The sequence below is a fragment of the Colletotrichum navitas genome (genome assembly GCF_030913465.1).
Source record: "Colletotrichum navitas strain CBS 125086 chromosome Unknown LY79scaffold_151, whole genome shotgun sequence".
NCBI lineage: Eukaryota > Fungi > Ascomycota > Sordariomycetes > Glomerellales > Glomerellaceae > Colletotrichum > Colletotrichum navitas.
In genome coordinates, this window is record NW_026850697.1 from 32,880 (window position 1) to 49,494 (window position 16,615).

The following is a 16,615-nucleotide window of genomic DNA, read 5'->3' on the forward strand; positions in this document are numbered from 1 at the left end:
AGTTATATATTTGTTTGTTAATTATTACCTAGCTGGCCGCTTCTATTACACAATGCATGCGTTTCTTAAGCTGCTTGCCGTCCACTGTTCTGGTCCAAGGGCTCTCCATGCCTTCATTATTATGTCAGGCTTTCATCTCCAGTGCGGCTAAAGCCGCCAACAGAACCCCGTCTCTGTTTCCTAGCAACTAGGCCGACCACGTACAGTGAATTCGATCTTAGAGAAGCTACTATCAATAACAGCAAATCCAGCCGTCAACAGTGGCTCACAGAGACTTAGCTGCCAAGAACCAGGTCAAGTCTAGCGGCCATGGTGCCATAGGAACAACTAGATTACTAAACAATAGGATAGACAGGATTACATCACAAGCTAGGCAGAACGGCAGTTCGCAACAGAAGCGGGATCCAGAGGAGGAATTAACATCGTAACTGTTAGCACAATTATCTCAGGGTTGTGTTCAAGACTAGGGTATCCCCATTATTATTACACGTATACCATATTAACAGGCGAGATAGTTGGTGATTAATTGAGGTGAACTGCCGAGAAGAACCAATCCTCTAATAAAAAGCGAAACCAAGCCGTGTTTTCAACTTCATTCCGGCCAAGGCGACTAGTCCCTGATGTTACACAGGTGCATATACGGAGTATTATAACACAGTGAGGAAAACGTATACCCATCACCTCCTACGCAGACAGCGTGGCAAAAGTCGTTGGCGGTTGCGGGACACGCTTGTCCAGAATCCGCAGGTGTCCCCTCCGCCACAGGCTGTCCATTTGTTTCCTCCGGCGCACCGCTGGGCTTCGCATCAATTGTTCGTTCAACGTCGGCACGTCTGTCGAAGCTGTCGCCTAGCTTCTTCTCCTTGATGTCGCTCATACGTTCGCGTCAAGGCATCTTCTCAAAGGCAATGTTCATGGAGCCATTTCCTACATTCCTCGTCCGAGCATCCGATCAAGGTCTTGGTGGGTGAAAGGTGCCTGAAAAAGGGGAAAGAAGGAAAAAATTAATATGATGCAGCAGCTGGCAGTTCTCCAAGCGCGTCACCGGGCGTCTTGGAGGGCAGCAGGGCTGGTTGGCAGTCAGGCTGTTTGTTGTTTGACGTGGCGAAAAAGTGCATTGCAAGATGTGAAGTCCAGGCGGCAAAGTCGGCAGCGATATGAGCTATTGAGTTGTTTTTAGTTGAGACGTGGCGAAAAGATACTGGCGGTGGTGGTTTTGGTGGTGGCGAAGAAGTGAAGAGAGGGAGGGGCACTGTCGACAGATACCCTTGGTGACGGCCCCGGCCGTGGCAATGACGGGTGATGGATCGTCGTCTGGAATGACCGGTCGGTTAGCAAAGAGCTCTGCGGGTTTGGTGTATGGAGTCAGAAGTCGAGGAAATAGTTACCTTGATCGGTGCTTCTTGAAAGCTGTAAATAACTCCAAAAGAAGAAGTTACGTGATGCATCACGCGACTTTCTTATAGGATGCGGACCGAAGTGGCTTCTGTTGCTAGGCGCCATTTGCACCAGAACTGCTTCGGGGCAAGTCCTTTGTCGGTTGACACGTCGTTGAAGTGGGAAGAAAGAGGATGGTGATGGTGTTGGGGGGAGGTCTCGGTTGATGTCGGGTGCTTGGCCAGGCACACACATGATACGGCTTGCTTGGGTATTCGATCGCTTCGTTATCGGTGATTCGTAGGGCTGCAGGCAGGTCGTGGCGTCCTTGCCTTTCCAATCCGGGTGCAGCCAGTTCTTGCGTAAGGCATCATGCCAGCGCAAACGGCGACTCTCAACTTCAGGATCCCAGTACGTTACCAGGCCCCAGACCTGCTTGAGCGGCTGCACAACGAACTCCGAACGCCGTACGGGCAATACTGGCAACAAAAGACGGCCGAGCTTGCGAACTCCAACGATGATCAGCAGAAGCAGCAGCAGCAGCAGTCAGTCGACCAAGTCCGGAACTTCCTTATCGATCAGAAGCAACAACAGCAACAGCAACAGCAACAGCAGCAGAAGCACGTAGACGATGTATTTACCAACAACAACATGAACACGAACAACATGAACGCTGGAACCCTGCACGCCAGGTACAATAGCAGCAACAACATAAAGAAGGAGGTTTAGGAGCTCTACAGCAAGTTCGCAGCTGAGCTGATGAGCTACTAGAAGCACTATGAGAAATATCGATTGGTAACGCAGGAGGCAGCGGCGTGCCAAGCGGACCTGACTGAGTCGGCGCTCAAGATGATGGAGCCGCAGAACTAGATCGATGTGCGGACAAAGGAACAAGGCAAATGCATGGAATAGACAGTAACGAGTGACTGGCAACGTCAACCACGCGGCCTGTGACAACATGCTGCGAGCGTTTATTTGGTCAAATGGATGCCATGTTAGTCTGGTTCGCCGGTTTTTGCCATGTGTACCAGGAACAGATGGGGTGGTGGTAGTGCAACATGCATTAGGTGTAAATTTGAGAAATCCACATTCCGCTTGTTCTTGCCTCTTTTCCCGCGAGTAGTGAAGAGTGTGTGTGTGTGTGTGGCTGGTGGAGGTACGATGTACATAAACTTGTTCGACATGTCGTTTCTTGTGCATAGCATAACAGCAATTACAAGAGATGACGGTGGCGAGGGCCGCCACCATGGCCACAAGGTCGACGGTTCGGGCTCTGGGCGAAAACATTGTGGAAAGACCAAGTCGTTTTGCGGTTTGTTAGAATGCAATAGAAATGACCGACCAGCTGTCTGAAATTGGGGGGGGGGGGGGGGGGTAATGTAACAACGCCAGCCGTCGTCTATAGAAGACAACCTGCCTCTTCCCAACTTCTTATACAAGCCCATAAAGTTGTTTTGCATCAGTATCAAAATGAGCGCTATTATGGTCTCCGGAAAGAACTTGCGACGACCCGTTTGTTGTTCGGATCGTTGGCCAGTGTCTGAACTGAACCCCGGATGTGTGTTTCTTACCTTGTCGCCCGACAGACAAGGGACAAAAGCGCGCATGTCTCAGCCTCACCCGTCACACAACTCCACTCATGCAGGCTCTTGAGGTCAACATATCAAGCAGCACTATCCGTACACCCCTTCAAAGGCAGATATCCAAAATCCGTCAGCCTCAGTCTCATCGTTTACTTAAGCCGTCTTCCTCACAACTACCTACCACTTGGCGCCCTGCTACATACATATGGTCCTGCATGGCACACTTCAGTTTCCATACGCGCCTCGTGACTGCTGACAGCAGTAAGTCTTTTCATCTGCGAATCCCTCCCCGGTGGTCGGTCAATGCCCCCTGAGCCGAGTAGCTCGAGAGTTATAGCTGACATTGTTCTCCTCTAACATAGGTAGTTGCGAGGAACTGGTCAACGAGCAAAAGCACACAGCTAGACTGCAGGCCATGGATTCGGACGGTAGCTTAAACAAGAAGAGCAGCAACAGCAACAAGAAGAACGGCGACGGGAAGAAGAATATCGACAGTCATCTACGAGCGCGGCAGGTCTGGCGCTTCCGTCAGCACCTCCTCGCGACAAACCCCGAGAGCCCCAAGCTCGCTGTTATAAACGATGTCGACGACGGATACCAATACCTGGCGTTCCTCGGCTGGAAGGAGCCCGCGTTAGCCCCGGACAACGAGCAGTGGCCCAGCGGCTGGAACGATCGTCCCGATACCCTTGGTACGTTCGGCACGTGGATCAAGGTGACGTTCGTCGAATGGCAGCAGAAGTGGGCTGATGAAGCTTTGTCGGCAACCGGGTCTTCGTCTGTGATGAAGGCTGCGCTAGCAGCCGTGGTGCCGGTAGCGTCAGATCCTAACCAGAGTTGTCCGGGCGAGAGTGGTCTGGGCGATGGCGACGAGTATGCTGGGAGCGTGGCAACAACGACTAGCGCCGAGGCTGGGACGGTGGCGCGCTCAATTCTTGGTAGTCAGAGCCAGGAACGAGAAGATGCTGATGACGAGGTGGAAAGGGAGGCGTCGAGAAGGGAGGTGGAAGCAGCGTCATCGTCCCAGCACCACCACGGCATCCAGCGGGCTAAAGACGTACATACCGAATGAAGCTTTAATTACCCTTTCTTCCTCCTCCAAAAGGCTCAACCTGCACAAAAGTTCAAAGTAACAGCGTCCCTTTTAAGTGGCGACTGGTCTCATCTTTCTTAAGCGCGAAACTCAGCTTATAGAGATGTCATAACTGGACCAGGGAGTTAGATGTCTACATCAAACCAACTGACCGTCGGGATAGACAGCTTGGCATGGAACATTGGCTTTTAAACCAAGTCTTAGTAGCGTAAGTATATATAATTCGGTTGCACAACTAGCATGGAAGACAGGGCCGCTGAAGCGTTCTGTGACCCGGCCCCAACGAAACAAGTCAAGAATCTACTAAAAGATATTACATGCTAAGAGAAGGTTGGCTGACAGAGAAGTATATGGCAGTCAGAGACGTCATAATCTAGGCAAGTCAGGTTTAACGTCACCAAGTCTTCCAAGTCTTCCAAGACTTCCTCCTCAATATCCACGTCCTCCTCCTCCATGCCAGCCAGCTCTCAACATCAAGCAAAACCTCCATCGTCTAGACTAGCCGAGTCCCTGATTCATGCCAACCATTTGATAGTGAGCCTAGGAAGTCTCTTCTCTGCGGGCCTCGGAGCACACCATCCACCTCGCCACACTAATGTCCAGAGAGCTAGCGGTTTTGCTGCTGTCAGAAGCTCAGACTTCCTGTTGCCGGTGTCTATCGTATCTGCCACAATATGCGAACTACGTATCTACAGCTTCTTGTTGCCCCAAAAGGAACGACATACACATGCCAGCCGTCTCCAAAAGCATCATCAGCTTTCTCTTATATCTTAAGAAACAGAAACTTGCCCAGCCATAACATCGATTTCAACCACAACGTTTTCTTTTCAAGCAGTGTTCGCTAGCATCAAGTCGTCCTAGCTCGGATCGCATCTCAATCAGGTTGAGCTTGTATGTGGAGCTCTTCTTTGTAGACTTTGTTTAGGGACCACAGCTAGAGGCCTTGGCGTGTTCGAGTATAGAGTTGATATGAACGACCCAGTTGCAATCTCCTCATTCCAGTCCCCAGGCTTCTGGGCCTCAGTGACTGGAATGGTTAGGGGCTCATCCTCAGGCTTGGAGTTCTTGGGGTTGTTAATCCCTTTCATAAGGCTGATGGGTAGAGAATTGAGTGGCCTGAATAGCGTGGGGGAGCTTCTTGCTGCTGCCGCCTTGCCAAGTACCATTGGCTGGGCCTCGATCGCCAGTCGTCCTGGGCCTGTGGCTGTGCCTGAATCACGAACAGCCCGCCACTAAGAGGCACGGATACCCTTCCGGCTGAGTTCGATGGAGGTGTCGGGACGTAGGGGAGAGATTATTTCCCAGAAAACTTGGGACAGTCGTCGACTTTGGTATCAGTTTCGGTGTCGTTTTCTTGAAATGGTGCTGCCATATATCTTCTAGCGATAGCCGTGAGGTACCTTAAAGGTGGCAGAGACTAGAAAAGAAGGTCAGCATAAAAATAATGAAGAAGGCGGCGGAGTTTGAAGAACTGATGGATAATGGGGGTAGGGTCGCGTACGGGCTACATTAGCGTCCTTTAGGCGTCTTTTGTCGTCTTTTGTCCTTGTTACTTGCACTGGAGCGTCGATTTATTCAGTCAAGTTTAAACTCGTGGTGTAGCTGGGATAGATTTGCGGCGGTTTTGTTGCTAGGGAGCTGGTTGGCAAGCTGTTGCTGGATTTGTATGCAGCAGGACTCGAGGACCTTGCCTAAACTTTGTCCCAGGTTGGTGAAGGCAGGCGCAGCAGCCTCCGGAAGCTTTTTATTTACTCTCGTCGAGCACCTCGAGCAGGCTGCTGTCCATCATAGGCTTGAAGTAAGTGGCCTTCTCGTTAGGGCCCTGGATCTTGGCGTCTTACTGCGAGGAGGAGCTGCGCGTTCAGCAGGTAATTTACCAGACGACGGGCTTGTTGTACTCAGAATGAAAAGAGCTAGGGGACGAGCTCCGGGAGATGGGGGGCGACGGCGTTGATGGTCTTCCGAGCTGCTAATGCTACTTTGTTGAATCCACCAACAACGAGGCTTAGAATGTGAGCTTTCTGTCGGGGGTGGTAAGGATGAAGGTGTGAAGAGATATGCTCTCTCCTGGGCAAGCAGGAGCGGCAGCTGTAGTAGGCATTGCGGTGCTATGGTTGGTTTTGCCTGCAAAGAATACACCGCCTGCTCTACCCAAGTACCTATCGGAATCACGTCGAAAGGGTTAGGCGAGTACGAAATAGCCAAATTTTGGCTGAGGCATGGGGCCGGCGACATATGCGAGTACTCTCCCGGTGTGTCGGTAGCGAATGAATGCGACGGCCTATGCTTGGTCGAGTGTGCGCATCTCATTCCCGGGCTACTCGGACAGAGCTTCGGATCCGGCTAGGGTTCTTCTTCTGGGCTTCGCCTTTAGCCAGGCCGACGTCGGGGTAGACTGCGACGTCGCAAGGGTCAGGAAAGACGAAGTTAGAGACAGAGGGGAAGGGATTAATGGCATTGTTACTGTAAGTATATCCAAGAGAGGTCAGCAGCAGCAGCAGCAGCAGCAGCAGCAGCAGCAGTAGCGTCTTTGGCAAATAACCCATCTTCATGCTGCTGCTGCTGCGTCATCTAGGCCACCATCGTCTTTTCCTCTTCCCTTTCCTTGCCCATGTAACGCAAAAATCACGGCCCTTCGTTCATTCCATCCTCCAGTGGCTGCAGCCGCCGCGTCAGTAAGGTAGATAGTACCGTTCTTCACGCTGTTGCAGCATCGTTGCCAATCAGCCCATCGACAAGTGGGATACAAGGCGCTGTGGCGATGTGGCTGTGGCAGATGATGGTGTTGGAGATCCTACTTAAAAGTCCAACCCTCCGCTCGTTTAGTTGGTTATCCAGAAGCCCTGTTCTATATTGGCGACCCCCTCGCGCATGTTCTTTTTCATCTGCTAGCCGTGCTTCTCACCCGGCCCGGTGCTGTCACGGGTAGGCTGCGCGACGCGGCAGGTGTAAAGCGACTTAGTCCCGCGGACTGTCTTGGACGGGGTCGTCCGGTGGCCAACGTCGATCGGAGGGAGGAGTGTAATGGAGGTCGGTGACAGCAACAGCCAGTGTGGCTTCAGCATTTAGCTAGAGATGAAAAAAGGACGCGTCAGTCAGGTTCTGGTGTTTGTCTCGGGGCGTGGCCAAACAAGCTGCTTGCTTAGGTACCTTTGAGGGGGGTGCTAGCGAAGACTTTCCCGCCAATGGCCAATGAAATGTTCGACGAGCCGCAGTGTCGGCACTCTATTCTCCATGTTCGCGGCGAATTCGGTGCTGGTTGGGAACGAAGCTACCAGTCATGTCCGGAGTGAAGTTGACCCCCTTGGCATCCTCCACGGCACGAAATGAGCCTGGTTCCCTTCTGCAAGGAAGGTCCGGTCGTGCAGAGAATACGGATCGGGTTTGGCTCCTTCCTTGACTCTTCTACCCACCCAGCCACATACCTTCCAGGCGGACGCGACCAGAACAGCCGGAATGTTGCATTCTCGACGCTCGACGTTGATCCAAGGCCGCGCCCTCACCATGTCACCCCCACATCCCCTCCTTTGTCTACATAAACAAGCCAAAACCAGATTTACTTGAGACTCGAAGTAAGCCTGCTCTCCAGGTCCGGTTCCTATGATGCCGCAGCGCCAGCCCCTCCAAACTCCACCATGTCCGGTCCTGGGGCGGGCGTGCGAGTTTTTCGCCGTACCCGTCACGGTTGATGTATTTCGTAATCAACGTTTAGCAATGCTTTACTATCTGTCAGCATTGGTTCGAAAGTGATGGATGGCGATGAACTGAGAAATGGTGACAGGAACACAGCACCAGAGTACCAAGTCCAAAGTCTTAGTACAGCAATACGGATGCCCCTCACAGTTTCGCCCTTTTGTATTGTGGCGCGCCTATCAACTCAACCTGCGGCAGTATTAGCTATTGATTGGTTTTTTTCCTCTGCCGCAGCAAGAATTTTGGTTCGACCTAGGTAGTACTTACTGCATAGGTACCTCGGCCCGTGGTGTCTAGCACTTTGGGGCATGCACTTAGGCGGTGCGCTCTCTTATCGCCGCTGTGATGACCTACACATAACACGATAAGACTTCACTTGATCCACCATCACCATTATCGTGCGATACGATGCACTGACCCACAGTGGCCACCACAACGGGAGAAACATCTTGAGGAGACGAGATGGCAGCGGCTGGCAGAAGGAACAAAACGATGTGATGTAGATTTAGAGGCGGAAGGAGCATACCAGGTGATGTAGAAGGAGGATAGACGGATATCTTATCTAACACACAGGTACGTATCTTGCAGGGGGTCCATGCACATGCATGTCATTTATTCCCCATGATTTCTTTTGGCTGCTCTTGTCTAGAGAAAAACAGCACCTGCCTCACCAGCAGCTGTTACAGACATGATGTGTGCAATAGCACCATCACCTCTATAAACACTAATAGATATTAGCAATAATAACTTTAAATCTCTTTTAATTACCTTAATTATTTAATTATACCCCTATAAGTGTCTCTTTGTAAGGCCTTTACACTAGATATTATATTATATTAACCTACTAGGCTATAGCTTTATCTACTATATATTATTACCTTTATTATTATGCCTTTCTCCTCTATTATTACTAAACTATAAGCATAATTCTAGTACTGTTTTTTATACTCTAACTATAACTAATATTAATATCTTATCTCCTAAAGTTATACCTTAGCTTTACTTATCCCTTAATAACTAGTACATTAGGACTTTAGCTTAAGGCTAGTTATTATTTACTAAGGTAGCTGCCTTATTAGCCCTTATATTAAAAGGCCTTATTACCCTTAAGTAAGTAAGGTATATACTTTTATAATTCTATAGACTAGCTAATTAGAATACTAATAGTTAGCTTCTCTATAGTAAATAACTGTTAGAGACAGATAGGCAGGACAAAGGAATAGGGCTAAGCGTAAGCTAAGCATTATATAACACTAGACTAGCAGGGTATACAATATAAGCACATAGAGTATACAACGTAGTTATATACTTAGAGGGTATATACTTAGAGGGTACACAAGAGTAAAGTAAGTATATACACCCTAAGAATACCTAGGGAAAAAAAGGCAAAAGATAAAAAGAAGTAACTTTTAGCTTTAGTAATATTATATACTTACCCTTATATTTATAGTGTGTTTATATATTACCTTAGTTACTTATTAATACTTAATAGTCTAAAAGCTTTACTTAGATAACTAGCCTAGTAAGTAATATACCTATAAATACTTATTATATAACCTAAGAGGTAGCTATACTTAAGTATAGTAGTAGTAGTACTTAAGCTATAACTAACTTAACTAGTTACTTTTTACCTTTTTTACTTATAAAAAAAAGTACTTTAAGGAGCTATAGCTTGTCCTATAGACTTACTATATTAGTAAAAGAAGAGTAATAACTAAAGGAAAAGCTTAAGGTTACCTATAAGGAGACCTAAATTTACTACTAGTATAAAGAACTCTTATAGCTTTAAAGTAGTAGTTATACTTTTAACACTAGAGCTACTTATATAATAAATATAAATAGTAGGCTACTACTCTAAGGCTAAAGTAAGGTTTAAGATAGCCTAGTAATTTTCCTAAGTACTAAACTAAATAATAGTTTATACCTATATTAACCTTTGTTTTTCTTTATACTATTATATAATAAAAAATTATATAAAGACCTCTAGGTTTTTTTATTTAACTACTATATATACTTTATACTATAGTTAAAGTAGATTTATAATAACTATAATAAGATAGTGTTTATAATAAGCTACCTTTAAGGCTATATAAAGAGAGTATAAATAAGGTATTTAACTAAAGAAGGCTATAACTTAATAAAGTAAGTAATTAAAACATAAGGAGCTTTTAAAGACTTCTTATATAACTAGATTTTAGACCTAGGTAGCTATATAGTTATAGTAACCTTATAGCTAGACTACCTTTACTAAAGACCTAACTAAAGCCTTAACTAGTTCCTTATAGAATATAAAGCACTAGAGATAAAGCTACTTTATACTATCCTAGAGGAGTAGTATATTTTTTCTCTTTTAACTAAGCTATAACTAAGCACTTAATAAGCTATTAGCTTATAGCTAGTACTCCTAAAGATATATATAAAGTTAGTTTTACTAGTAAAGTATATAAAGTAAGCTATTAACCTTTAATATTACCTATAATATAACTAGTATAATACTTACTTTACTTAAGTAATACTAAAGTAGTACTAGAGAATTAACCTTATTAATATACCTAGTGTTAATAATATAAGTAAGTAGATAAGTAGTAAGGTATACTATAACTATAATAAGTTAAAGTATATTATAAAGAACTATTTATAAGTAAAAAAGCTATAAGGTATATACTATACCTATAGAGTATAAGGCTATTATATAAATAAATACCTAAAGGTAAAGTATAAAAAATATAAAAAAAAAAGTATATATAGTATAATTACTATAAAGAAGTAAATAATATAAATAGTATACTAGTAGTAGTAACAAAGGAAAGCTAGTAATAAGGACACTATATTAAGATCTTACTTATAATATAAAAGAGCACTATATAGGTAGTAATAAAGGCACTTATTAACTTAGGATTAAAAGCTAATATAGTAAGCCTAAGTATACTTAATACTAACTATTTACTATAGTTATACTTATTTATACCTTTAGTTAATATAGATAATAAGCCTCTCTTAATAATAAAAGTATACTACCTTTATATTAAGGCTACTAATAGTATAAAACTAGTAAAGTATTAACTATACTACTTTATTATAGTAGATCTATAGTAATTAACACTTATCTTAGGTATTAAGTAGTTATAAAAGGTAAATCTAGTAGTTAACTAGTAAGTAAAGTACTAGTAATACTCTTATTATAAGTAAAATATTAGCCTTATTATATTAAAAAAGAAATTCTATATATTATAAGCTATAGTAATAGTACTAATACTATATATTACCTCTATAGTGCCTATATAGGAAGAAAGTAATAAGTTAAAGTAGTATAAGTAAATAGCTAAGTATATAGACTTTAAGGAGCTTTTCTTAGAAGATAAAGCACTTAGTCTACTAGAACACTCTATATATAAGCACTATATTAACCTTAAAAAAAGTACTAAAGTACTATAGGGACCTATCTATACACTATTAAAAAGAGAGCTTAAAGTACTTTATAAATATCTTAAGAAGGCTAAGGCTTAGGGCTAGATTTAGCTATCTATAAGCTTAAGAGAGGTACTTATCCTTTTTATCTTAAAGAAAAGGGAGAAGCTATAACTTTATATTAACTACTATACACTTAATAAGGTAATATAAAAGGACTAAATACTACTAATGTACTTATATAGTAAGTTATAGATTATAGTAAGTTATATATATCCTCTGCTTTTTTACCTCTTTAACCTTTATATTTACTTTTCTCTATATATAACTATAAACTCTTCTTCTAAAGAAAGCTAAATTATCCTTGCCCTCTAAGCTATCTAAAAAGACCTAAAAATATTTATATAAAAAGTAGCTATTACCTTTAAGGTCCCTAAATTAACTTTCTATAACTAATGCATAGGATATATTATATAAGATAAAATATATCTAAAATTAAAGAAGATAATAAAAGTAAAAGAAAAGGTAATTCTTAAGAAGGTTATTAACTTAATTAATTAAGGGTTTCCTTTATAATAAGAAGATATATAAGAAATAGTTAATCTCCTCCTAGATTTATATAATATAATATATATTAGACCTTAATAGGTAAAGAACTTTATATAATAATAACCTTAATTAAAAATATAATTTTAATATTAAATTAACTATTAGAGGGCTTTAGCTAAAGATTCTATAATTATATAAGGCTAGTTTATACTTATATAAAATATAATTATAAAGTATAAGATATAGAATTATAATATTTATAATTTTAATAAGACTAGGTTCTTAATAAAAATACTATTATATATAAAGGTTATTATAACCTCTAACTATAAGAGAAGGCCTTATATAAAGTAGCCTAGTAATTAAGAATAGGTTTTTATTATTTAAGGTATATATATAAATAGCTAGGTAATACCTTTATATATTATTATAAAAAGTAAATATTACTTTTTTTACTAGTATACTAATAGCTAATTTTTAGTTAACTAGTATATTTACTTAAGTAAAAATAAATAAATAATAAATAAAATTAGCCTAGATTAGTTAAATTATTTTAACTAGTATATAAAGTCTTATATAAAGAGTACTTATTAACTCTTAATCCTTAATAGCTATAATAGCTATAAATTAACTAAATTTAATAATTTTTATAAAAAATAAAATATTATTACTTTATATATACCTCCTTATTTATTATATAAGCTTTAGCCTCTTAATATAGGTTATTTTAGCCTATTAAAGTACTTATATAGTAAAAAAATTAAAAAAATAATATAAATATAGATTTTATATATTATAAAGGTTAACTTTTGTTTTACTTTTAAAGTAGTATTTTTTACTTTAATAAAGAAAAAAAATATATAAGCTAGCTTTATATAGGCTAACTTTATACCTTTTAACCCTAAAGTAGTTATTTTTTACTTAGATTTTAAGCTAAATATACTAATATTTACTAGCTTATATCTAAGTAGCTTAGGCTTATAAGACCTAAAGACACTAACTATAGTACTAAAGGGTATATAAAGTACTAGTTTACTTAAAAAAAGAATCTAAGGTTATTAAGGTAGCTTTTTAATACTAATATATAAAGTTATTAACTTTTAAGCTAAAAGTATTAGTAAGTTAGCCTATAGGCTTACTATTATAAAGGCTAAGAACTACTAGCTTTATATAGGGATAAAAGTACTAAGTAAGCGTTAGAAAGCTAAAAAGGCCTAACTATATCTTAGAGGATTACTTAATCTAGTAAAGGCAAAGGTACTATAAGGAGAAAAGGAAAGTATTAAAGCTAGAGGTAAAAAAATATTCTAAATAGAGGCTTATATAGAGAGTAATAAACTATATACCTAATAATATAGTAATTATAGAAAAACTAGATATAATATATAAACCTATAAGGTAGTTTAGGATAGTAATAAAGAAGATAATAATAAGTAATTTTAATTAATTTTATATATTATAGCTTAATTAACTTATAAAAAAGGTAAAAAAGTAAAAAGAAGTATATAACTTACTATAATCTATAACTTACTATATAAGTATATTACTACTAATAAGTAAAATCCTTAACTAGTTATTTAGTACTAAGATCTTATTAAAAGTAAGGGCTTTCTTAAGTGCCTATTTACTTCTATATCTTATATTTTCTTTATTATAAGAAATTATATATATAAGATATATATATATATATAATCTACTAATTTAGTAGATTAATATATATACTAATTATATAAGTAGGATATTATATAATTAGGTTAAGATACTAGAAGATTCTAAAGAGGAGTAAGATTAGCTTTACTACTTTTCTCTCTAACTATCTAGGTTATTACTATTAAGTTAAGGTTATTATCTTATGTATCTACTAGGTTAATTTATAAGCAGCTTACGTAAGTATAGAATATTCTAGTAAGCTAGGCAAGTCTATATAAGGACTAGAATTCTTTCTATATCTAGGTCCTTTTATTCTCTCTCTAAGCAAGTAAAACAGTTAGTAAAACAATAATAAAACTAACTATTATACTCTCTTTACTTTATATATCCTTATATCTTATTATCTTTACCCCTGTTATCCTATATTCTTGCTTCTATAAGATAATATCTTTATATAAGAGATATACTCTTTTATATTCTCTTAAGCTAGAATTCTCTATCTAAGAGACTAGCTTACCTATTATACTAATAGATCTACACTAAGCTTAATATTAAGAATATATACTATTAAATATATATATATATATAAGTAATAAGTAAAAGATAGCCTTTTATACCTAATATAGCTACTTTAAGTATTATATTATACCTTTTAGCCTAGTTAATATACTAGTAATATTCTAATTATATATTAATAAGGCCTTAGTAGGCCTAGTAGATATAGTATATATTATATATTTAGATAATATTATAATCTATAGTAGTAACCCTAAGAAGTATAATGTCAGGGGCCTGGCAGGGTTAGAGCTGGTGGGCCCCTATTAGTCAGCCTATGAGGGATAAAACCCTTCTAGCTGGCAATAGTTAAGGGGTTAGATTTGAATGCTGTTACAACACTATACCTACCCTCCGTTAAGTGGCCCTATCGTTGACTTCTTCACTCGGACCAGCTGACCTCTGACACGTTCAAATCTCAACCTATCTATAGGGGCTCCGACCGTTGAAGCAACGAGATGGCTAAGCGATAGGCTACTGCGATGAGATACGATAGGCTTTAATGGGCTGCCGCTGGGCTGCCGCTGGGCTGCCTTGATGGGCTGCGATGGGCTGCCGCGATGGGCTGCTGGGCTGCCGCGATGGGCTGCGATGGGCTGCCGCGATGGGCTACGATGGGCTGCCGCGATGGGCTGCGATGGGCTGCCGCTGGGCTGCTGCTGGGCCGCCGCTGGGCTGCCGCTGGGCCACCGCTGGGCTGCCGCGATGGGCTGCGATGGGCTGCCGCTGGGCCACCGCTGGGCTGCCGCGATGGGCTGCGATGGGCTGCCGCTGGGCCACCGCTGGGCTGCCGCGATGGGCTGCGATGGGCTGCCGCGATGGGCTGCGATGGGCTGCCGCGATGGGCTACGATGGGCTGCCGCGATGGGCTGCGATGGGCTGCCGCTGGGCCACCGCTGGGCTGCCGCGATGGGCTGCGATGGGCTGCCGCTGGGCCACCGCTGGGCTGCCGCGATGGGCTGCGATGGGCTGCCGCGATGGGCTGCGATGGGCTGCCGCGATGGGCTACGATGGGCTGCCGCGATGGGCTGCGATGGGCTGCCGCTGGGCCACCGCTGGGCTGCCGCAATAGGCTGCGATGGGCTGCCGCTAGGCCACCGCTAGGCTGCCGCGATGGGCTGCGATGGGCTGCCGCGATGGGCTGCGATGGGCTGCCGCTGGGCCACCGCTGGGCTGCCGCGATGGGCTGCGATGGGCTGCCGCGATGGGCTGCGATGGGCTGCTGCAATGGGCTACCTCTAGGTTGCGAGGCATGCTGGCCCTATTGCTGAAGTCAGTGTCAAGGAGACATAGAGACGTCTAAGTAGGGAGGCCTTACCAGCTGGGCCCTACTAGCAGCAATAGGGGGCCACCAGGGGGGTATACAGCAGGGCTGTACCTGGTGTTGCTTCTAAATGACCTGGATAATGGACCTCTGCCTGGATAATGGACCTCTGGATACTGGACCCCTGGATACTGGACCCCTGGATACTGAATCCCTGGATACTAGACCTTGGGCAGCAAGGCAAGGCAAGGCAAGGCAAGGCAAGGCAAGGCAAGGCAAGGCAAGGCAAGGCAAGGCAAGGCAAGGCAAGGCAAGGCAAGGCAAGGCAAGGCAAGGCATAAGGCAAGGCATAAGGCAAAGCAAGGGGTATATAGAGGAGGAGCTGCTAGGTAGCTAGGTAAAGCAAGGTAAGGCAAGGCAAGGCAAGGCAAGGCAAGGCAAGGCAAGGCAAGGCAAGGCAAGGTAAGGTATAAGGCAAGGCATAAGGCAAGGCATAAGGCAAGGCGAAGGGTATATAGAGGAGGAGCTGCTGGGCAGCTGGGGAGATAGTCCTGTAAACGGCACTACTCTTCCTACTATACGGCGGAGGTTTAATGAGGGTGACGGGGACTAGGTAACAGCAACTAGGGGATAAGGACTGTGAATAGCTTCATTTTTAAAGCCATGAGGGCATGGCTTATAAGGGGGGGAACGTGTCAGGGGCCTGGCAGGGTTGGAGCTGGTGGGCCCCTATTAGTCAGCCCATGAGGGATAAAACCCTTCTAGCTGGCAATAGTTAAGGGGTTAGATTTGAATGCTGTTACAACACTATACCTACCCTCTGTTAAGTGGCCCTATCGTTGACTTCTTTACTTAGACCAGCTGACCTCTGACATATAAGCACTATATATATAGTGTCTTTATAAGGTTAAAGTAGTAAGGGCTTTACTTTAATCTAGGAAAATATAAGTTTTATAAGATAACTATTAGGTTCTTAGGATTTATAGTATTAATAGAGGGTATCTCTATAAAGTAAAGGTATATTAAGGTAGTTACTTAGTAGCTACTACTATATAGCGTTAAAGATATTTAAATATTTCTTAGATTTATAAGGTTCTATAAGTAGTTTATCTAAAACTACTTAAAAATAGTAGTACTTTTAACTAATAAGCTAAAAGAGAACTAAAAAAAAAGCTATATCTAAATCTTATAGTAGTTATAGTGTTTAAGTAACTTATTATAGCCTTTACTAAAGTACTAGTGCTATACTATTTTAATATAGACCTACCTATAGTAATCTACACTAATACCTTTAAATTTACTATTAAGGCTATACTTATATAGTAGTATAAAAAGAAGTAGTATTCTATTACCTTTTAATTATATAAGCTATAAAGAGTAAAGATATACTATAGTACTAGTAATATAAAGCTACTAGTAATTATTAATAGCTTATAAAAGTAA

The 16,615-nt window shown here is 41.9% G+C and overlaps 4 protein-coding genes across 4 annotated transcripts; 2 read left to right on the plus strand and 2 right to left on the minus strand.

The window, feature by feature from the left end:
* Window positions 1–504: 504 nt before the first annotated feature.
* LY79DRAFT_572395 (uncharacterized protein) lies at window positions 505–1,355 on the minus strand. The gene has a single exon (XM_060559356.1). It carries the CDS (start codon window positions 875–877, stop codon window positions 611–613), a length of 267 nt encoding a protein of 88 aa, XP_060407440.1. The 5' UTR covers window positions 878–1,355; the 3' UTR covers window positions 505–610.
* Window positions 1,356–3,007: 1,652 nt separating this feature from the next.
* On the plus strand, window positions 3,008–4,034 carry LY79DRAFT_572397 (uncharacterized protein; the record flags this gene model as incomplete). The annotated part of the gene is made up of 2 exons (XM_060559357.1): window positions 3,008–3,255; window positions 3,323–4,034. Exon 2 carries the CDS (start codon window positions 3,376–3,378, stop codon window positions 4,030–4,032), a length of 657 nt encoding a protein of 218 aa, XP_060407441.1. The 5' UTR covers window positions 3,008–3,255; window positions 3,323–3,375.
* Window positions 4,035–4,728: 694 nt separating this feature from the next.
* On the minus strand, window positions 4,729–5,375 carry LY79DRAFT_572398 (uncharacterized protein). The gene has a single exon (XM_060559358.1). It carries the CDS (start codon window positions 5,217–5,219, stop codon window positions 4,932–4,934), a length of 288 nt encoding a protein of 95 aa, XP_060407442.1. The 5' UTR covers window positions 5,220–5,375; the 3' UTR covers window positions 4,729–4,931.
* A 9,160-nt stretch (window positions 5,376–14,535) lies between these two features.
* Window positions 14,536–15,012, plus strand: LY79DRAFT_674855 (uncharacterized protein; the record flags this gene model as incomplete). Its single annotated transcript, XM_060564372.1, has 1 exon — window positions 14,536–15,012. One exon carries the CDS (start codon window positions 14,536–14,538, stop codon window positions 15,010–15,012), a length of 477 nt encoding a protein of 158 aa, XP_060407443.1.
* Between the last annotated feature and the right edge of the window lie 1,603 nt (window positions 15,013–16,615).